Here is a 22938-nt window from a genome sequence, read left to right on the forward strand (position 1 = left end):
TATATCACATTACAATGCGTTGGGCGTGCCATTTTCTATCGCTTAGTCTAAGAATTTTATTACTACTCCTACTACTCATTCAGTGATTGGAGTGACATTAAAAATAAACTAGCTAAACCGTTGATTCTGGGCGAATGAGAGTTAGAACTAGCATCCAAAGGCGTGTTTCTATCCCATGTAGCGCCCTCTAGTGAGTGCGCGGTCAAAATGGAATACTCACAATGTAGCAGATTCATTGAAAGTTAGCCCACTGAGTTTCTCGCCGGATCTTATTTTATTGTTGTTTTAATATTAAATTATTATTGTCGATTTATAATTGCATAAGTTGATAAAAAATGCTATGCAATAGCTTAACCGCGGCAGTCTCCGAGTGCCACACGTCTTTTTTTTCATGTTGATTACTGGTGGCCCAGAGACCTTTCCAGTTTCACCAGGACCGGTGGGCGAGCAAATGCTCAGGCTGGATCCTTGGCGGATCTCATTACTGGTCGTAACGTATATTTAAAAAATAAGATGTATTCGGAACTACAAAATGTACATATTGTGTTTGTTTGAAGGCGACGCGACGTCCCTGTTCAGTCCAGCAGGTTGGAATGGTGAAGTCGTCGTGGTCTAACGGATAAGACGTCCGGTGCATTCGTGTTGAGCGATGCACCGGTGTTCGAATCTCAGGCGGGTACCAATTTTTCTAATGAAATACGTACCCAACAAATGTTTACGATTGACTTCTACGGAAGGAATAACATCGTGTAATAAAAATCAAACCCGCAAAATTAAATTTGCGTAATTCTTGGTGGTCCACCCTGCTTATTTCTGCCGTGAAGCAGTAATGTGTTTCGGTTTGAAGGGTGGGACAGCCGTAGCAACTATACCTTAGAACTCATATCTCATGGTGGGTGGCGGCATTTACGTTGTAGATGTCTATGGGCTGCGGTAACAACTTAACACCAGGTAGGCTGTGAGCTCGTTCTCCCATATAAGTATTAAAAAAAATAAAAAAAAACCTTAAACTATTAAAAACGACATGAGCTCGCCTCGCTTGGAGCAAATATTAATGAACTGCGTACAGCAAAAGCAAAATGTTCGCTAGATGCTCACGAACATGTCATTTACAAACATTACAAACAAACTTACACAATAATACAACATCTGCCGACACCACAGAATGTGCCGCTGCTACACATTACAGTTTACATTATTTAATGCGTTACATTTCTCTTTTGTTTTGTTACCTATCAATAGCAATAGTTAACAAAACAAATGATTTGTCTCCTTCAGGAGTACAGGTGTAGGAGAGCTGGTGGTGTCTGTCTGTTCCCGCAGAGAGCAGACTCGTGCGCCCGGACTATTCAGGTCTTGTTGAAGGTCGTGCTCCCTCGATGCAGCCTCTGCACTTCATGATGGCTGGATATCAAATTATATAAATAGCAGCGTTGCATTGTGTGCATCCCTCTGCTCAAAGCTCGGCGCAGGGTTCGACGCCGGTCGGGGGAGTATTCATCCGACGAATATTTTAACAAGCAATTTTGTGTTTCCGACCCATTGAACAGCGCGCCACGCCGCCGCGCCGCCACGCCGAGTGTGTGCGTTGTAAACTTTTTAATTTGAGTGGCTGCCGATGTGTGCAAACCAGTAAGTAATCTGTTTTAATCCTGCGTTATGTATATTTGTATGTACGTATGTAATGCGAGCACACGCACTGAGAATTAGGGGCACTACTAGGGTCATTCTAGACTATGTGCAATCATATTATATACCTATTATTATTAGGGGTTGAAGTATGAAATTGCCAAATTGTACTGAAAAATTGAAATTCGTTTTTTTTTTCATTTAACATATTTCAATAATCATAACATAATCAAAATATCTATCATTATTATATATTATACATAGCTGCCATCTAATATCGTTTATGCCTTTGCGATAGAACTCTGGTAATCTACATTCTACAAACTGTGTGAAAGCACTTCCTCCCGGGAAGAAAACTTTATTCACGTAGAAAATTGTCCAAATCACGAAAAAAAATGGTAGTCCATTGGAGCAAGGTCTGGTGAATACGGAGGGTGACGAATGATTTCTAATTGCAGTTCTTGTAGAGTTCAAACGGTTTCTCGTGCTGTATGAGGTCTCGCGTTATCATGGAGCAATAATAGTGAAGATCGATTTACGGTACTATTACCTTTTAATTGGTAAGCTTTGCTTTAGGACACTGTTGCGGCGTTTGACCTGGAGTCAGCCATTGCATTTTTCGCTTACGGTTATCGTAAAGAATCCACTTTTCATCACATGTCACAATTCGATCTAATATTCCCTCATTTCTGTATCGATTCAACAAGGCAACACAAATTTCAACACGCGTTTCTTTCTGCAGACCAATCAAATCATGAGGCACCCATTTTTCATATTTTTTTCATTTTATTCATTTGACGCAAATGAGTCATTTGCGTCAAATGCTTTTTTTCTGCCGATGCTGATAGCCTTGAGAGGCTATTTCAGCTTCGCCTTGACGTGTGGGTGAGCTCACGGGGCTCAAACCCGGAGTGCTAAGACTGGCCCTAGCAAGAGCAGTGCTTCACAGAATCTACCACTGTGAAGATCCGGCGAGAAACTCAGTGAGCAACATAAAGTGCATTTTAAAGTTTAAATAAATAAAATAAATGTCCCACAGAACATGTGGTTGTAGCTAGGCCACTCACTTGCCGTAACATACCCAACCTACAGAACCTCAGAGACGGGACTAACAAGACGCCTTTTATGAACCAATTTCACAGATTCATTTAATTTGTAATTAAAGCTGCCTATTAGTTAACTATTTTTAAACGATAAATAGCATTGCTTTTAGAACTGTTATTCTGGGTTCAAAAATCATATTGCCCTCTAACGGTTCCAATATTCAACATTACCGCATTGTTTCATAACATGTTGCATGTGTTGACAACGATGACTCATAGATGGCGCTAGCTGTATGCCAAAAAGGTTGTGTAAAGTAAAACTGGGGTCGTTTTTGTTAAATTTATAGTGAACTCAGTCTAAAACGGGACAGCCTTTAATGGAATTACATAACTCAAAAAAGTATTGTTGTTATTTTAAAATATCGGTCAAAACAAAAAGTGGGTTCTTCACGTATCTTGTAAAAGATGTAGAAGAAATCTAAGCTCCTGGGCTTCAGGTGGAAACAGGTCTTCGAATTTTAATATGGCAATGAAATGGAGGAAATTAACTATCCAATCCACTGGTTTATGATCCAATCCGAAAATGACAGCTACTTCTGTTTTACAAACACATTTGGTTTTAATCACAACAACAAAGCTAAAATTATAAATACGAATATTTCCTTCGGTTACTAAGCCATATTTTTATCGCTGGGTAATCCGTTTGCGAATTCCCGGTTGAAGGGGGTAACAGACCGGGTTATGTCGCACTCCGGCGTCTCCAAATAAGAAGAGTTAAAAGAGGAAAGCTGAAGTCCTCCTCCTCCTCCAATTCCTCTCAGGAGACTAAGCCTTGAAAAAAGCTATGACTACCGACTAAATCCCATCGAGCTACACCACACCAGCTAGAAGAAGCATAGTGCGCGGCGAAAGTCCGCCTTCGCCGGTATCCGACAGCCCCTATCCTGATGATAGGACGGGATTTCAACCCCGGGAAAATCCTGAAGGACGTCGGATCTCAGGAGACACATCGTGGGCAGTGCACAAGAGCCACCTTGCACTGCCTCACCACCGGACTAACCGTTGAGTACCGCCGGACACCTCCGCACCCGGCACTCGACAGCCCCTACGGGGCCGAGCAGGGGCCTCGCGCCCGCGTTTCCCTCCCCGCTTATACGCTGAGGAGCCGTAGAGGGACCCTTTCGCGCTCCTCCGCCTCATGGAACGCTATGACCAGGTAGGAAAACCTGGCCATGGCCTCCCACGAACTCTGTTCCTCTAACATCTGAGGAATTGTTTGAGATAATACCATCATCTCGTTTTTACCATCGGACCGCCCGCCACCGGAGTAGAGTTCATCCATACTACCTGGAGCCACTGCGTTCATCCACAGTGCACTTCCAGAGATCTTTTTTGCCACGTACCATCCGGCTTTGGAATGAGGTCCGCTCCACGGTGTTTCCCGAGCGCTATGACACATCCTTCTTCACACAAGGCTTGTGGAGAGTATTTAACGGTAGACAGCGAGTTGGCTCTGCTCCTGGCATTGCTAAAGTCCATGGGCGACGGTAACCACTTACCATCAGGTGGGCCGTATGCTCGTCTGCCTATAAGGGTAATAAAAAAAAACCTCGATATCTGATTTCTAAGTCCCAGTTTTACAGAACGGCTGCCCCATCCTTTAAGCCCAAACGTATTATTAGTACGGTGTAGTGTGCAACTCGCCTAACCTTATATTTGTAACTGCACACACTAAATTGTGACAGAATTACATGAATTGTCGACTTGAACAGTTCTATTTTATTTCACCTACAACACTCCAATACAACGGTAACGGCAGTAATGTACCTAGATACTACCTAGTGGTACCTAAGTACCTATCTGTGTGGATTCACAAGACGCCCTATCACCAGCAAAAATGTTAGCACAACAACAGTTCTTTTTAGTCCTTATCATAGACAATGTGAGTAAATTCTTTGTCGAACTTATTAAAAAAAAGGCTAATAACCTATAAAAATAAATAATGTCAACTGTCACTTCAACGTTCAGATATAAATCAACATTTTAGAAATGAAATAGGGATACATAACATTGTGATCAGTTTTATTTCAATAAAAAAATTCAGGGCGTCTCTGAATTTAGTGTAAAGCGAATGTTGCCTCAATTCTTTTACCTCCAAGTTGAGTAAGTGGCAATCACGATTTATCCATCAGTTAGTACACAACTAAAGAATCAGAATCTTGAATAAAAAAATTATAGTTTAAAAAACCTAACAAAATACGCTTTTAAAGAAAATCCAACAAAAAAATAGAAAATAAATTTTAATAAATTTTAATTTAAAATAGTGTAAGAAAAAATGATATTATTGTAAAAAAAAAAAGCGTGGGTTGCTTTTCAGGATATTATCAAAATAACCCTTCTACTCATATATGTTCATAAAATATTTATAACTACTGATACCATGCACCCCACAATTTTTTTACACTATTTCAAATTCAAATTTATTTAAATTTATTTTCTATTTTTTAGTTGGATTTTCTATAAAAGCATATTTTGTTAGTTTTTTTAAACTATTATTTATTGTTCATTTTTTAGTTAAATTTGATTTTTTTCAATATTTTTTTAATATTGAATTGTCATCAGTCCTTAATAAGTATACCAAAATTTGAGTTAATCTGTCTTAATTAATGTTAATCTTTCTGTTCTGTCTCCCCAGTATTACTTTAAGTACAATGCCGATTAAAGTACATCTACTGCACTGCTCAACACTACATCAATTTTAATGATATTTGCTGTATTTATAGGTTTGCCATTGACCAAGGTGGCTTAACACGAGACTGTATTGAACAAATGTTAATTTGTTGCAATAGTAGTTTTTTGAATTTTTGTATATCAAATTTTGATATGAGGGGTAAATTGTATAAGTTAGCAACACTATAAAATAAAATATATCTGTTAGTTATTTAGACTAGTCAACTAGAAATAATTTTAGTTACTTGTAGGTGTAACAGTGCACAGAGTGAATTATCACTACGGCGTTTGGTAGAAGAAGCGTGCAAGACATTGTTTGGTGAAGTGGGGGGCTCGATACCTGTGGATGTGCTATCAGTGCAAGACAAGACAGCTGTATTGCGAGTAAATAGCACGGAGTTCAGGAAAGTCTGGGCTGCTCTTACAGTAACTACCCAGTTACGAGTGCATAAGGTGTCTCCTTCACTACAGGCACTTGTATAGGCAGTGAGTGTCACAGTTAAATACATAATCTTACATAAGTCACAATCTTGATTTCATATTGTAGGGATTTAACAAATTATTTATTTGCTAGAATTTAGGATGATATTTAAAAAGCATACTTTATGCCCTTAAATTCATTCTTCATATTCAAGATATGAAAATATTTTTATATATTACATGCTCATTGAGTGCCTTGTATTGTTCAACACCCAAAGAAATGAATAAACTTTGAACTACACTCAAATTATCACTTGTGCCAAATGTGCATCCTTGTTACCTGGCTGCTTAACAACGATAGTGTTTTTTCAAGAAAAAAACTGACAGCATAAAACTGCCAAACAGAGAGGTAATAATGGGTATAGATAAACATTGAATAATAATAGAAGCACAGCGAAACTTCAAAGCTTTCAAAGTTTCAAAGAAAAGAAACTATGGAACTTGGAAAATAGGAAAAGAAATTAAACAAGCAATAATCAAATGACATCAGAAAAACAATAGAAAGTCTCTGGCAGTTTTTTTTATTGCTTAGATGGGTGGACGAGCTCACAGCCCACCTGGCGTTAAGTGGTTACTGGAGCCCATAGACATCTACAACGTAAATGCGCCACCCATCTTGAGATATAAGTTCTAAGGTCTCAAGTATAGTTACAACGGCTGCCCTACCCTTCAAGCCGAAACGCATTACTGCTTCACGGCAGAAATAGGCAGGGTGGTGGTACCTACCGGCGCAGACTCACAAGCGGTCCTATCACCAGTAATTACGCAAATTATAATGTTGCAGGTTTGATTTTTATTACACGATGTTATTCCTTCACCCTGGAAGCCAGTCATGAACATTTGTATAAAGCCTGTGTCATTTCATAGAAAGGCAAATAAACTCACAGTCAACCTGGTTTGAACACATCTTTAGGGATGAGGTGTAAATCTCAATTTTAGGGTATAATGGCTGTTCCACCCTTTAAACTAGAATGCTCCTTTTGTGGCACAATTAAGTAGCAAATTGTATATCAGGCAGTACAAATGTATTTAAAGTGGATGCAATATGCTGTAATAAGTATCATAATAACCTGTGTATTGATTTTTTTTTTAAGATACAACATGTCGTCTCCATCAATTCTACCTGCTGGGTCAGGCAACAAAGATATAGTGATTGTAGCATCACGCGAAGAGTTGTCTACACCAAGTAGAGTATCACTCCCGGACCCTGAACCGACACCTGGCCTCATTCTGGCAGATGGTTCCATCAATTGGGGATGTCCATGTCTTGGGGGTATGGCCACTGGTCCTTGTGGGATACAGTTCCGTGAGGCATTTTCCTGCTTTCATTACAGGTTCGTATTTCAATTCTTTGATCAATATATTTCAGCTCACTATCTTTTCCAACAATTCAAAAGACAACTACCATACATCCTTTGAAAGAATGCATGTCTGTATTTTCCAAATGATGACATCTTTTGTTTACTGTAGAACATACGAACTGTAATAATGAGGGTTGCTCAGTCCAGCAACTGGAACCCCGAGCTCGCTAGTATCACTTGCACTCAGGCCCTGTTGCTGAAGTGTTCTGAATCCAGTGGCTCTCGCAACTATTACATAAACTTTACAAGAAACGTGAACTGTCGTTTGTCTGAGCATGTGCAGAGACTACAGGTTGCACTACATGTGTTGTTTCTGTACAGTGAGGCGGACCCAAAGGGTAGCGATTGTTACGAGAAGTTCAGCGTGATGCAACAGTGTATGGCGGAGTACCCCGACCTGTACGGTCGCGACGACGACGACGAACTCGCAGAGGCGCTCGCCGGCTCCGATACTGCCACCGCCCCTGCCACTGCCACTGCCCCTGCCCCTGCCACTACTACTGACAACAACGCCACTGAGGAACCTCACTGACCTACACGCACTCTCACACACACACTGTAACCGGTCCCCGTTGTCCCTGTTCCTGCCCACTCGAACCTACTGTATGGTGAAGGCTAGTGTGCGGTCGCTAGAGCTAGTTGCAACACACAAACGAAATATGTTAATATTTTACCTTGTTCCCAGTTTACTCTGCACATGACACACGTGTCGCCATACCGGCGTGCGCGAAGTGTGCGTGCGCGAACGAACCAACGGAATATTGGTTCAGTTCTGATTGTTACGAAATGATTACTGTTCGATCACTGTACAATAATGTAATAGCACGGAGCTGATTTGACGGTGAGAGACGGAAGATACCGTAGACTCACAAAACTATATACAAAGTTTTTTTTTTATTGCCCTTGTAGGCAGACGAGCATACGGCCCACCTCATGGTGAGTGGTTACCGTCGCCTATGGACTTCAGCAATGCCAGGGGCAGAGTCAAGCCGCTGCCTACCGCTTAATACTCTCCACAAGCCTCGCTTGAAGAAGGACATGTCATAGCGCTCGGGAAACACCGTGGAGGGGAACTCATTCCATAGCCGGATGGTACGTGGCAAAAAAGATCTTTGGAAACGCACTGTGGATGACCGCAGTGGCTCCAGGTAGTATGGATGAACTCTACTCCGGTGGCGGGCGGTGCGATGGTAAAAACAAGATGCCGGTATCATCTCAAACAATTCCTCAGAGCACTCCCAGTGTGTGTGTCTTTTATTTTCATACCCAATATGATTGTGTATTGTTAGTTTTTTTGTAATAGTTGCAAGTAGATTTAAACGTTATGAAGATAAAACTATTGTAAAGTTTTCTTTTAATGTCTTCTAAAGTAAAGTAATAAAATAGATGTGCTGTGAACGTGATTGTATTACTGTATCCCACCAGTCCCTACTCGTTATTTAGAAATTAATAACGCAGTGGCCACTTTCTAAAAAAAGTGTACGCACCCATAACGTATTAAATTCATTGATTCACCCTCGTGCTTGGGGGGGGGGCTCCCACAGCAAGCAACGCACTCTCGTACCGGAAACATCTGTGACTCTACTGTGGTCTGTCTGAGCCCAGAGAGAGTGCCCCGGGCCACAACGCGACTGCCGATAAAGATGATCCTGGAGGGCGAGCAGCGACTGATTAACTCTCAATACCTAAATTCAAATTCGAATTTTCTACCACAGTAGGTGCCTAATAGTTACAAAGCGATTTTTGTTTACTTATTTATTTGTCAATCTTAACTTTTCCACGCGCTTTCCGAACCCTAAATCTCTTTAGGTAACTAATCTCTGTAGGTACGGACTTATGAAATATATGACATTATTACATATGTCTGAGGTCAGAACTCTGTAATTATTGCAAATTAATATCAGTCCAGCACTTTCTCGTCGCAGGACTTTCCATCACTTACCCATAGTATGATAATTTACATTTATTATTCAAAAATGAATAACTGTCTTGCAGCGCTTTATAATTGCCGCAATTGTGTTATCCGGTGTTTATTTTAATTACGAAAGCAGAAGTGAGGTTCGCACAGCCTACTTCAGGTGTAGCTACTGGGACAGCTAGACTAGCGCGGGCTGCCATTGCCAACGACAGCGTCTACCTGTGTATGTTTAGATACCCGTGTACACACAAGCGACTTTCCACGGTCGCGTCGTGAAGAGTCCGAGGGGCTTCGAGAACCTCCCAACACCAGTTGGTCGTGAGTCCACTCATTCATTCGTTTATAAGAACGACAAGAACGACCTGAACGAGTTAGTATTGCGAAAATGAAGGGATATTAAGAGCATACATACATAAAGTGCCAATCAAATGGGCACTCTTCCCGTAACTGTCACGCGCGCCCCCGATGCGTAAAGTGCTTGGGCGATCATGCCACGGTCGTTTGCACTGGCGATCAGAAAACCGCGACTGATCCGTCTAGTTGTGTCCTGTGCCGTACACTAGTCCCCCCGCCCATTTACTACAGAAGAGCCCCTGATTCGATAAGATCGTTTTAAGCAGTGATATTGAGGCGCTGCTCGGCATGGGAAGCTCTGTCATTCTGGCGGGCGAACTGAATTGTAAACACATCAGGTGGACCTCGCATACCACAACTCCGAACGGCAGACGCCTTGACGCATTAGTCGCTGATCTCGCTTTCGATATCGTCACTCCGCTAACCCCGACTCACTGCCCGCTAAATATCGCGCACCGCCCGGATATACCTACTCGACATAGCATTATTAAAAAAATGTAACTCTGCGCTTACTTTCGATTGAAATACTTTCAGGCTTAGACTCAGACCACCGACCCGTCATTATGAAGCTCAGTCGCGCTCCCGATTCCGTTTCTGTGACGAGAACTGTGGTGGATTGGCACACATGAGCATCAACCTAGCCGAATCTTATCCACCGTCACTCCCATTCAGCCCGGAATCTACCCTGTCCCCTCAGGATACCGCTGAAGCCATGGACATCGTAACGTCACATATCAACTCGACATTAGATAGGTCATCGAAGCAAGTTTAAGTGGAGGACTTCAAATTGCTCGATGGTGTTATGGAACTCCTTAGAGCCAAAGAACACATCGATCCGCGCATACGATAGGAGGAAAATCGTATTCAAATGCGTGCCCTACAGCCTGATGTAAAACCTCGCATCGCCGTAGTTCGAGACGCTAGATGGTTTAATTTAGCGCACCCTTTCAACGGTCTTACTACGCTTAGCTTGTACCCTCAAATCGGATACGGTAGTAACTATGCCCCCCTCTTGTGGGCTCTTCGGGCCAACTCGCGGCATTCGATAATGACAAAAAAGCAGAGCCGCTGGTCTATACATTGCAAACCCAGTTCACGCTCAGCACTCAATCCGCGGACCCTGTTCATGTAGAATTAGTAGACAGTGAGGTCGAACGCAGAGCCTCCTTGCCACCCTCGGATGCGTTACTACCCATCCCTCCGACGAAAGTCAAAGATCTGATTAAAAACATACGTCCTCGCAAGGCTCTTTAGTCTAGTCAACAAGTTCAAAAACGTGTTAAATAGACATAAAGCTCCTAAAAATATGTACGATAGCTCATTGGATGCGGAATTATGTCTACAAAAATGTTTTTTAAGGGCTTATTAGCACATAAAAAATTGCGATTGTTATAAACAAAATAAGATTAAAAAAAAAAGAAATTTGGTTTTTCCTTAATTATTTCTAAAATAATGATATTTAAGGAATTTTGAAAAAAGATCCTGAAAGAGGAGGAAATTTCCAATAAAAAAGTCCCAACTCCCGGAATTCTATCTCTATTATTTATAAAAAAAAATTAACGCTGAAAATAGCGCTCCGCGAGGTCGTTACGGCATAGGCGCGCCGTCTAAAAAGCCGGTATATCACCTAAAATATTTTTTTTATAGTATTAAATAACAATTTAAAAATTTGAATAAATTATGGTGTAATCTAAACACTTCAACGAAAAAAACCTCGGTGAAAAAAAAATTTTACATCGATTTTTCAAAAATTTACACCATTGTTAATTTACTAACTTTTTTCCAATCTCTGTTTTTATAAATTACGGTATAAAAGTTTCAATAATTCATCTATAAATTTTTCCCTTCGTGGAGCTCTTATCATTTAAGTACTTAATAAAGTTAAGCAAAAAAAATTTTTTAATCTTTATTATTTTGATAATTATAATTTTTTTTAATTAACAAAAAATTAAATTTCTAAAAAATGTTATGAAAAATAGTTTTTTTTCGTAATATCTTAATATTGCTGTTTTTGCATCTACCATAGGTATTAATTAACATTTAAAAAAAAAATTTACGCTATTTGTTAAGAAATTGTTTATAAACAAATACAATATATTGGGATTTTTTTTAAAATTTTTTTTACCGTTTTATTGTATAGGTGAAATAAAGATTTAAAAAAAAAATCTTAAATAAATGTTTTAATTGTTTAAAATCGTTTTTTTCATATTTCAATTGTTTAAATAATTAGTTAAGAAATTATTTTTTCTTAAAAATCATCATTGACTTTTTTCAGCAGATTAACAAAGAAATACATTTTTTTATAAATTATTTCATTGTTTATTAACTTAACAATTTGTTATAAAAAATTAATATTAATCGTTATATTTCTTTTCGAAGACTACAAAAAATTACAAAAACAACCATACATAACAAAATATAGAAAAAAAATATGTATTTTTTACACATTTTTAGATATTAAATGATAATGAAATTACAGCCGTTACATAATTTGTCAAGTTATAAATTGTTATAACTTTTAAACTATAAGAGATACGGTAAAGGACACTCAGATCATTTTTATAAAGGATTTATTTATCTTTAAAATAAATTCAAAATCGATCCTGTAACTATTGTTTATCAGTTGTTATAAGCATTTGATAAATAAATGAAAACTGATCGATAGCAGAATGTAAATGAGGTAAGTATAAATTAAAACTAGTATATTATTTAAACAAAATTATATATTTCTATGATTTATATGTAATTAGAAAGATATTTTATCATAGAACAAAAAAGTTTTTGGGTCCGTAGCTGTATCTATATTATTCAACAAATTATAAGCTATGAAATTTCAAAAAATATCAAAAAAATCTTAAATTTTTATAAACAAATGCTTTTAACTGATAAACAATAGTTACAGGATCGATTTTGAATTTATTTTAAAGATAAATAAATCCTTTATAAAAATGACCTGAGTGTCCTTTACCGTATCTCTTATAGTTTAAAAGTTATAACAATTTATAGCTTGACAAATTATGTAACGGCTGTAATTTCATTATCATATAATATCTAAAAATGCTGTAAAAAATACAATTTTTTTTTTTCTATATTTTGTTATGTATGGTTGTTTTTGTAATTTTTTGTAGTCTTCGAAAAAAAATATAACGATTAATATTAATTTTTTATAACAAATTGTTAAGTTAATAAACAATGAAATTATTTATAAAAAAATGTATTTCTTTGTTAATCCGCTGAAAAGAGTCAATGATGATTTTTAAGAAAAAATAATTTCTTAACTAATTATTTAAACAATTGAAATATGAAAAAAACGATTTTAAACAATTAAAACATTTATTTAAGAATTTTTTTTTTTTTTTAAATCTTTATTTCTCCTATACAAAAAGACGGAAAAAATTTTTTTTTAAAAAATCCCAAAATAGTGTATTTGTTTATAAACAATTTCTTAACAAATAGCGTAAAATTTTTTTTTTAAATGTTAATTAATACCTATGGTAGATGCAAAAACAGCAATATTAAGATATTACGCAAAAAAACTATTTGTCATAAAAAATTTTAGAAATTAATTTTTTTGCTAATTAAAAAAAATTACAATTATCAAAATAATAAAGATTAAAAAATTTTTTTTGCATTACTTTATTAAGTACTTTAATGATAAGAGCTCCACGAAGGGAAAAATTTATAGATGAATTATTGAAACTTTTATACCGTAATTTATAAAAACAGAGATTGGAAAAAAGTTAGTTAATTAACAATGGTGTAAATTTTTGAAAAATCGATGTAAAATTTTTTTTTCACCGAGGTTTTTTTCGTTGAAGTGTTTAGATTACACCATAATTTATTCAAATTTTTAAATTGTTATTTAATACTATAAAAAAAATATTTTAGGTGATATACCGACTTTTTAGACGGCGCGCCTATGCCGTAACGACCTCGCGGAGCGCTATTTTCAGCGTTAATTTTTTTTTATAAATAATAGAGATAGAATTCCGGAAGTTGGGACTTTTTTATTGGAAATTTCCTCCTCTTTCAGGATCTTTTTTCAAAATTCCTTAAATATCATTATTTTAGAAATAATTAAGGAAAAACCAAATTCCTTTTTTTTTAAATCTTATTTTGTTTATAACAATCGCAATTTTTTATGTGCTAATAAGCCCTTAAAAAACATTTTTGTAGACATCATTCCGCATCCAATGAGCTATCGTACATATTTTTAGGAGCTTTATGTCTATTTAACACGTTTTTGAACTTGTTGACTAGACTACTTGGTTCAGACGATATATCTAACCGCGTTATTAAACTTCTACCTGCCCAACTCATCGTGATGTTGGCATTTATTTTCAATGCCGCTATGACGTAATGTATCTTTCCCGCGGTGTGGAAAGAAGCGGACGTTATCGGCATACATAAACCCGATAAACCCAAAATCATCGGACGAGTTACCGCCCGATTAGTCTCCTCATGTCTCTAGGAAAATCGTATGAGCGTCTGCTCTACAAACGCCTTAGAGACTTCGTCTCATCCGGGGCCATTTTTATCAATGAATAATTCGGATTCCCTGCAAATCACTCATGCGTACAGCAGGTGCACTGCTTCATGGAGCACATTCTCGTAGGGCTTAACAACTTTGTGCAGGGCTCCGTCCTCTCGCTATTTAGGCTCCTATTTAGTTTATGTACTAACGACATTCCCCGGTCGCCGCCGACCCAGTTAGCCTTATTCGCCGACGACACGACCGTTTACTACTCGAGTAGAAACAAGTCCCTTATTGTGACTTAACTCCAGAGCGCAGCCGTAGCCCTCGGACAATGGTTCTGAAAATGGCGCATAGACATGAACCCACAGCGTTGCTATTTCAAAAGGGAAACTCTACATGGAATTTCTCCCACATTACATTCTTCGGTAAGCTTTACCTTATGATATGAAAGCGCAGTAAAATGTCTCTTCGGAACAAGGTGAACCTTTACAAAACTTGCATAAGGCCCGTCATGACTTACGCGAGTGTTGTGTCCGCTCACGCGGCTCGCACACGCGTAGGCACCTTTTAATCTCTACAATCCCGCTTTTGCAGGCTAGCCGTCGGGGCTCCGTGGTTCGTGAGGAACATGACAACCTAGGCCTCAAATCAATCCGTAAACACATGAAGTCAGTGTCAGAGCGGTCCTTCGATAAGGCTATGCGTCATGATAATCGCCTTATCGTTGCCGCTGAATCCTCGAATCCTGATCACGCAGGAGCCAGTCACCGTCGACGCCCTAGACACATCCTTACAGATCCATCAGATATAATAAGCCTTGCATTAGACGCCTTTAGCTCTAACACTAGGAGCAGGCTTAGACACCCCGGTAACCAGTAATGTGCAACCTAACCTAAACATCATTAATACAGCCCAACTGATGCTAAGTGTCGTCTGAAGTCGTCGTGGCCTAACGGATAAAACGTCCGGTGCATTCGTGTTGAGCGATGCCCCGGTGTTCGAATCTCAGGCGGGTACCAATTTTTCTAATAAAATACGTACTCAACAAGTGTTCACGATTGATTTCCACGGTGAAGGAATAACATCGTGTAATAAAAATTAAACCCGCAAAATTATAATTTGCGTAATTACTGGTGGTAGGACCTCTTGTGATTCCGCGCGGGTGGGTACCACCACCCTGCTCATTTCTGCCGTGAAGCAGTAATGCGTTTCGGTTTGAAGGGTGAAGCAACCGTTGTAATTATACTTGAGACCTTAGAACTTGTATCTCAAGGTGGGTAGCGCATTTACGTAGTGGATGTCTATGGGCTCCAGTAACCACATAACACCAGGTGGGCTGTGAGTTCGTCCACCCATCTAAGCAATAAAAAAAACCGGGTCCAGATCAGGTCGGACCGTGCCCGATGGGATTGTGGAGGGAAGAAGCGCGGGCGCGACCCTGCGACCTCCGAGGGATGGTGTCCGGGGTGGCCGCCGTGCTGCGTCCGCTGGCGCTGGACGTCGACCCCGCCTTCGACAGACGTTAGTACACACTCGCACCTGGCACCACGGTAACCCACGACCAGTGCTGCAATGCTATCCTGTATGAATGATCTAATTGTATTTTATTATACTAATTGACTGTCCTTACGTAGACTCGAAATTGAAAATGTAAGTAATTAATAAGAGTGTTATTATTAGGTATTATTATTATCGACTTCTTTTCTCGGCAGAGCCGGTAATTGCATGTTAGCACGGGCGCAAGCCAAGTGCTAACTGCTTGATGATAACGTTTGTGTGTTGGGTGATGGTGTGTTATCGTCAACCTGCATAAACTTCCTCACAATTCAGCAGGCGTTTAAAATAGCGGCTTTTTGGAGGGCTATATAGAGATTATGCTTGAGATTGACTAATTTAAGGCTATGGTGAAGATGGTAAGGAATTACTCCTATTATTATTTTTATGATTATAAAGTAACTTTATCATTATCAACGATTATTATCCTCGTAATTACGCTTAAATGATTGTGGGGTGCAGGGAAAAGACAAATGAAGTATTATTTGGACCTTTAGACCGCGGATTCTCCATACAACGAGAACTCGATATTTTAAATATTACATTACATTAGATGAAGCATGCCAAACAAAGAGCAATAAAACCGTTCATCAGACGAGTGCTTGCCCGGCACTCGGCCCAGCAGTCCGTCGTTAATTATTGCATCCCCGCATCTTAGACCAGGGTAGAAGCCTTTAAAAATAATAAAAAGTGAAAAAAAATAATGGTAGGATGAAACCCATTAGAAAAGGAGGGGAATATTATAAAAATGAAAGGAAAAATAATTTACGGGCGATCTGAGGTCGGGAAGGGGATGGGGGGGGGGGGGGGGGGGGGGTTATGGGTTCCCCTCCTTTTCTAATGGGTTTCATCCTACTATAATTATTTTTTGTTTTAAAAATTATCGACCCTGCTCTATCTGTCCAAACGCGCTGGTTGACGACGTCAACGAGGGACGATTTCCCGCCACGAACTGCACCCAAGTCTCGGCTCCCTCGCATACCTTAGCAAATTTAGATGAACTCAAATAATACCGTCTGTAGGTAATATAATATGTACGAAGTGTCGTGGATATTTGTGAGAGTTAAGTTTATAAATTTGCATTGCGCTGATTACTCGTATTAGTTTAATTTGGAACGATAAAAAATAATCTAATTAAGAAAACAAAAGCCAGGAATGAAACCTTTTTTTTCGTCAATTGGTAGGAACTGCCCACGGAACGGAACCAAGTTTTGTGATGGAGCGATATTCAATGAAGGCGCCCTCCGCCCCCCGAACCCCGCCCCCTGCCTCTAACGAGTACCAGTTCTGTGTGCACGGATGGAACTTGGATGCTCCCGACACCTTAAACTTCCATGTAGTCTGCATCCAATTGGAATTTCCAAACACGGGAACACCCTGTCGGAACTGCTGATTTATTTTCCAGCGATCCCTAAGATAACGTATGCGATATTGGCGGTGCTACTGACGGTCTACTATTACATCTACTTGTGCTCCATCACATGGTTCGTGTTCGTGCGATGTCCGCAGACCGGCGACCTGGCTGCTGCCTCCATCGTCTTCTCCCTCGGAGTGTCCAGCGAGATCGGTGCCATCAAACTCTTCATCATGTACGTCTACAGGTAAACGGCTCGCGGATCTCTGTCTTTAGTTAATTATGTTTAGGAGTGTCGCGAGTCACATTCTTACCTCGCACAGAGCGAAGCTGCGTGACATAACGGGCGAGTACCTGCAGTGCGAGGCGGACATGGCGCCGGGCCGGCTGCGCGCGCGCGTGGGCCGCTCCCTGCGCACCGTCAGGAGACGGGCCTTCGTCTACTGGCTGGTGTTGGTAGTCAACGCGTTCGCCTATGACTTGATGCCCGCTTTCTTACCCGGAAGACATCTCTCTGAAGACGTCTTTGTTATTTACGGTTTGTATATCATTCAATATATAAATACAGTTTTTTTCCCTTACCCATTCGCTGGTGGCCTAAGTGGCTATTCCAGCTACTACCGGACGGATAAGTAAGCTCACGGGCTCAACCTGAGTGAATTTGCTAACACTATTAAAAGCTAGAGAACCAAAGCAGTGCTTCACAGAAAACTAGCAGAGAAACTAGCAGTGATATCGGGAGGGCGACCACTTTTGAAGGGCACGGCTGTAGGGTTGATGTCGATGCGCCACTTCCGGAGCCACTGTCCTAAATTAGTGACCGCAGTCTGGAGTTTACTATGCAAGAACGACTTCTTCCAATCCGAGTAATAGATAGCCGTATCATCGGCGAAGAGGGCTAACTGGGTCGCCGGCGATCGGTGTATATCGTTGATATATAGGCTAAAGAGTACCGGGGATAGAGCGGAGTCGCTCCGGGACTCCGGCCAAGATTTGTCCCTCAACTTGACACTGAAAGGAACGGTACGACAACAAGTCTCGTATAATGAGCACGAGACTGTCTGGCACGCCCATGTTATATAGTTACAAATAAGTGCCAGACTTTGTCGAATGCCTTCACGATATCGAAATAGGGGGCTCCCGTGGGTAAGGGTTTGCGTCTGATTAGCCCTACTAAGATGTGCTCCGTAAGGCTGTGCACTTGCTGAATGTACGAGTGTTTCGCGCGGAATATGAACTGTTCGTCGATCAGGATACCTTTCGAGGTGATAAAGTCCCAGAGGTGTTTGCGTAAAAGTCGTTCGTATAATTTTCCTAACGCTGGGAGGAGGCTAATCGGGCGGTAGCTTGCGGGTTCATTTTTAGGTTGGCCAGGTTTATGCATGCCGATAATAACAACTTCCTTCCACACCGCGGGAAAGATGCAAATCGATAGATAGCCGACCGACCGGTCGATTATCTCGGAGTGTTCGGGGTCCGCGGTTTCACCATTGTTGATGCACTGATCTAGCAATGCATCGACCAGTAACTGTGCCTTTTCATCGAAAGCTGGAGGTTGGTCTGAGAGTCGTACGAGGAGAGACATACTCGCATTTGAGGGTCCTAACCAGTCGCCAGTATGCATAGTGAGAAGGCGCGAGCCCATCTAAATAATTTTCCCACTTTGTATTTCGGGCTTTGTCTAGGCGAGATTTGTGGACGTCTCGTCGTAGGCCGATATAATAGAAAAATAAATAAATATGATATATTTTTTTTTTGCTTTGCTTGACAATTACCTAAGAATAGACCAGAATGTAGGAAATCAAAGATAGCTTATTAGTTTAGTTTGATGGGTCACCAAAAATAAATAATAATATAATCATAATATAATATACACAAACATAATAATCAGGATGCAGCACATTTATGTGCTGTTCTTTCCTGATGACGAATAATCCTGTAACTGTATTTAGGATTCGAGCCGATGTTTGAATCGCCAAACTTCGAAATAGCGTCAACCCTGATGGGCGTGTCGGTGGTGTTCATCTGTTACACGGCGGGGAGCATCAGCGCCTTCCTCATCGTCATCGTAGGCTACTCCGAGGCGACCATGCTGGCGCTCAGCGACGAAATCAGCTGCGTGTGGGACGACGCGTGTGCCTCCGAATGTCAACAGCCAAACGACTTTATCAGGGCACGTCTTGGAAAGATCGTCGCGATCCACACGAAGCAAATCCGTCTCATCCGTGAGGTCGAGGTCGTGTTCCGCGGCGCGCTTGCAGGCGGCTTCGCGTGCGTCGCGTTCGGTCTCATCGCGGCGCTGCTCGGGGGGCTCGAGAACACATTCTTGCAGTTGCCTTTCTGCGTCATTCAAATATCAGTGGACTGCTTCGTTGGACAGCGACTGCGGGACGCCAACGTCGCGTTCGAGACGGCCGTGTACAACTGCAAATGGGAATACTTCGACAAATCTAATATGAAGACGGTGCTGCTGATTCTGCAGAACTCCCAGAAGACGATGGGCTTGACGGCGGGAGGGGTGGCCGCGCTCGACTTCACCTCGCTCATGACCATATTCAAGTCTGTGTATTCGGCGTACACCACTCTCAGACCGATGATTAACAAACGCAATTAACTCTTGCATTGATTAATAGTACAAATGATAAAAACAGTTTACTATTACTATTTAATGCACGAAATTATATGTATAATTATATCTTATTTTAATTCACTTGATGCGTCGCGTACTGTCCAGCGTTAGTTAGTAAGCAATGGTAGTGCGTTCTGCTTCAGCCCGTATGTTCTATGATAAGTTAACTTACAGAAATAAATTATTACTTATCAAAAGTTTTTTTTTTTTTTTTTTTTTTTTTTTTTTTTTTTTTTTTTTTTTTTTTTTTTTTTTTTTTTTTTTTTTTTTTTTTTCTTTAGTCTAAATGTATAATATACACGAATCTATCAAAAAGAAGGACTGAACAAAAAAAAAATATGAAAAAGGACAAAAATACTAAAGTCCGACTAAAGTACAAGACATGTATCGAGCGCCGGCAGCTTGGCGTTGCCTCGTCGCGGTCGGATAAGGCCTTTCTGCATGTCTTTAACTCTGCTGAACTGCCGACGAAATTCATGCTGTTGTCGCTCCATATAACGCTCGTTAAATCGCTAACGACTTCTAATTGTGTATCTTTTGCAACAAATAATGCAATGTAGCCCTTAATGGTGGTTCTTCACTAAATGGGTCCAGCGTAGTCAACGTAGGTTTAGGTTAGGTTTAGGTTAGGTTTAGGTTAGGTTTAGGTTAGGTTAAAGGTTAGGTTTATATTTTGCATTCGCGCTACTACTAACCCTTCCCCTTTGCTTTCGATTCTGGTCTTAACTTTTTCGAGGTCGGCTTCCGTGTCGCATCCTAAAATTACCGTCTGGTTCTTCGCCACGTCAACCGCTTGCTGAGTTCGTAGAGGACGCGCTGGCCCCTGTCCGACCGAACCTCCAGGAAGTTCTTAATGTCCCTCCTCATTTGAGGGTATTCACTAACCTTTGAGGGAATATCCTCAAAGGTTTTCATTAATTCCTGGAGGAGTTGGTCGCTCGGCATTGCAGCGTAGTTGTCTTGCTGCTTCTTATAGGTCTCCATATTGTCCAGGGACCTTCTGCTTCGTTCAGGTCTGCGAATGAAGGTTCTGGCAGCGTCCTGTACTGCGATCGGTGCTGCAGAAGGGCTAGGGGTGACGGGCTTAGTCGCGGCTCCAGACGTCGTTGGTGTGCGGTACATTTTGTGTTGTCTTTTTGTTTGTGTTTGTGATGGCGTGTGTATGTTATGTCTGTTTGTATGTATACGCGAATGTATAGTGTTGTGTGTATAGGCTATGCGAGAGAACAGGGAAAATTGTCAATATTAGTCTGACCCTGTATATGGGAGTCAGCGTTAAATGATATAAAATTTTTATGTATAAGCTTATAAAATAATTAACTTAAGTCTAAGTTTTAGGTAGATTTCTAGGTCTACCTAAGTCTAATTTTACAACTACTATGGTTCTTTAGCCCTTATATACAGTCTAATGACATAGGAAATAAAAAATATAAAGTAAAAAATTTCTGACTTTTAGGCCTAGTTTATTTATGTACAGGTGGTGTTTTTAAAAAATTTTAAAACATGGGGGGTGGTTTTTGGCCCTGACCTACCGAGTTCCAAAAACAGAATTTAAAAATATTTATTATTTAAAAAGTCGATTTTCGATTCGCGATCTCAGTACCAACTTTGTTGTGCGGTTTCTCCAGCATGTAAACAAAATTGTTTTTGATTATTGCGAATCGACTATCGCTTGTAAAATTCTAATTTAAACGCTAACTTATTAACTATGGCCTAGACGATCTTATAAACTAATTTATGTCTGCGCGCAATAATATTTTGACCCTGTTTTGAAGGTTAGTTTCAGTGCCGCCCTCCGCCGTGACCGCAAATGTCCTTGTTTTTGTAAAAATAACAGAGATACTGAATTTACTTAAAAACTAATATAAGGTTTTTGTCGACGACATAATTAAATATGATTTTAACAAAAAATAATTTTAAAATCTAATTAGGTAGGGGGTTAAATTTCATAAATGTTGGGTACCTGTTTTAATAGAAGACTTTGAAGTGTCAATTTTAAAAAACTATTGGGCCGAAAAATCTAAAAATTTGGGAAACTAAAGTCTAAGCAATATATTATTTATAGCAATTTTAAAATTGGGGGGTAAAAGATCTATTTTTGGCGGGAAACGACACTAAACATTTACAAATTTTTTCCGACCTTTGAGGAGCTGCAGCTTCGTCCAGGATCATCCGATCTTCCAGATGTTGATGTCAGTCGACTGGCCTCGTTGAGACGCGTCTTTTGATGTGACAAACACCTGTCTAGCTGTGCTGGAAGCTGAAGTCCGTGCCACGTGGTTTTCGGAAAATCGTGATTACGCCAGCAGTTTTCCACCGGAAAAATCCAGAGAGCAGTCCAGGTGGTAGCACCCGTCTAGACGAGTGTATAGACCCCAAAAAAGTGGGGTGTTGTCACTCTGGAATTTGCAGCGTATGCCGAAAACACTAAAAACAAACGGTTTTTCTATCACAACTTTCTCGTTCTTTCGCCGAAATTCACGCGGTTTTCACAACTGTATTCTCCTCGTTTAGACGCGTACGGAGACACCAAACACTTGTATATTTTGACTAAAAATCCTTTTTTCGTGAATTTAATAGACGGAGCGTGCAAAAAAACGTGGCGCTCGCGGTCGTGGCTGCCAGCAGACTCCGGTTAGGTTAGGTTAGGTTAGGTTAGGTTAGGTTAGGTTAGGTTAGGTTAGGTTAGGTTAGGTTAGGTTAGGTTAGGTTAGGTTAGGTTAGGTTAGGTTAGGTTAGGTTAGGTTAGGTTAGGTTAGGTTAGGTTAGGTTAGGTTAGGTTAGGTTAGGTTAGGTTAGGTTAGGTTAGGTTAGGTTAGGTTAGGTTAGGTTAGGTTAGGTTAGGTTAGGTTAGGTTAGGTTAGGTTAGGTTAGGTTAGGTTAGGTTAGGTTAGGTTAGGTTAGGTTAGGTTAGGTTAGGTTAGGTTAGGTTAGGTTAGGTTAGGTTAGGTTAGGTTAGGTTAGGTTAGGTTAGGTTAGGTTAGGTTAGGTTAGGTTAGGTTAGGTTAGGTTAGGTTAGGTTAGGTTAGGTTAGGTTAGGTTAGGTTAGGTTAGGTTAGGTTAGGTTAGGTTAGGTTAGGTTAGGTTAGGTTAGGTTAGGTTAGGTTAGGTTAGGTTAGGTTAGGTTAGGTTAGGTTAGGTTAGGTTAGGTTAGGTTAGGTTAGGTTAGGTTAGGTTAGGTTAGGTTAGGTTAGGTTAGGTTAGGTTAGGTTAGGTTAGGTTAGGTTAGGTTAGGTTAGGTTAGGTTAGGTTAGGTTAGGTTAGGTTAGGTTAGGTTAGGTTAGGTTAGGTTAGGTTAGGTTAGGTTAGGTTAGGTTAGGTTAGGTTAGGTTAGGTTAGGTTAGGTTAGGTTAGGTTAGGTTAGGTTAGGTTAGGTTAGGTTAGGTTAGGTTAGGTTAGGTTAGGTTAG

General features: G+C 40.1%; 2 protein-coding genes across 6 annotated transcripts; both read left to right on the plus strand.

The window, feature by feature from the left end:
- The first annotated feature begins 4417 nt into the window (after positions 1–4417).
- Positions 4418–8641, plus strand: LOC101738875 (mitochondrial intermembrane space import and assembly protein 40). Of its 5 annotated transcripts, XM_062676215.1 has the most exons (5): positions 4677–4835; positions 5456–5503; positions 5654–5888; positions 6977–7216; positions 7565–8641. In XM_062676215.1, exons 4-5 carry the CDS (start codon positions 6984–6986, stop codon positions 7773–7775), a joined length of 444 nt encoding a protein of 147 aa, XP_062532199.1. In that variant the 5' UTR covers positions 4677–4835; positions 5456–5503; positions 5654–5888; positions 6977–6983; the 3' UTR covers positions 7776–8641. The 5 variants fall into 5 exon arrangements, with proteins under 5 accessions (XP_062532200.1, XP_004924076.1, XP_004924077.1 ...); XM_062676216.1 differs by lacking the exons at positions 4677–4835; positions 5456–5503 and adding an exon at positions 4418–4614; XM_004924019.3 differs by lacking the exon at positions 5456–5503 and having other exon boundaries at positions 4595–4835.
- An 8204-nt stretch (positions 8642–16845) lies between these two features.
- Or-37 (olfactory receptor 37) lies at positions 16846–19501 on the plus strand. Its single transcript, NM_001111329.1, is given in 4 exon segments — positions 16846–17135; positions 17224–17438; positions 18853–19471; positions 19474–19501. Coding segments are annotated over 4 exon segments (1152 nt in total).
- The last annotated feature ends 3437 nt before the right edge of the window (positions 19502–22938 follow it).

This window comes from Bombyx mori, chromosome 25 (genome assembly GCF_030269925.1).
Source record: "Bombyx mori chromosome 25, ASM3026992v2".
In the NCBI taxonomy this organism is placed as follows: domain Eukaryota; kingdom Metazoa; phylum Arthropoda; class Insecta; order Lepidoptera; family Bombycidae; genus Bombyx; species Bombyx mori.

Excerpts from the sequence above, each read along its gene's own strand:
- LOC101738875 (XM_062676216.1), top strand. The coding sequence starts at position 6,984 with ATGTCGTCTCCATCAATTCTACCTGCTGGGTCAGGCAACAAAGATATA. Across the intron at positions 7,217-7,564 it reads TTTTCCTGCTTTCATTACAG|TGAGGCGGACCCAAAGGGTA; the intron begins GTTCGTATTTCA and ends GTTTCTGTACAG.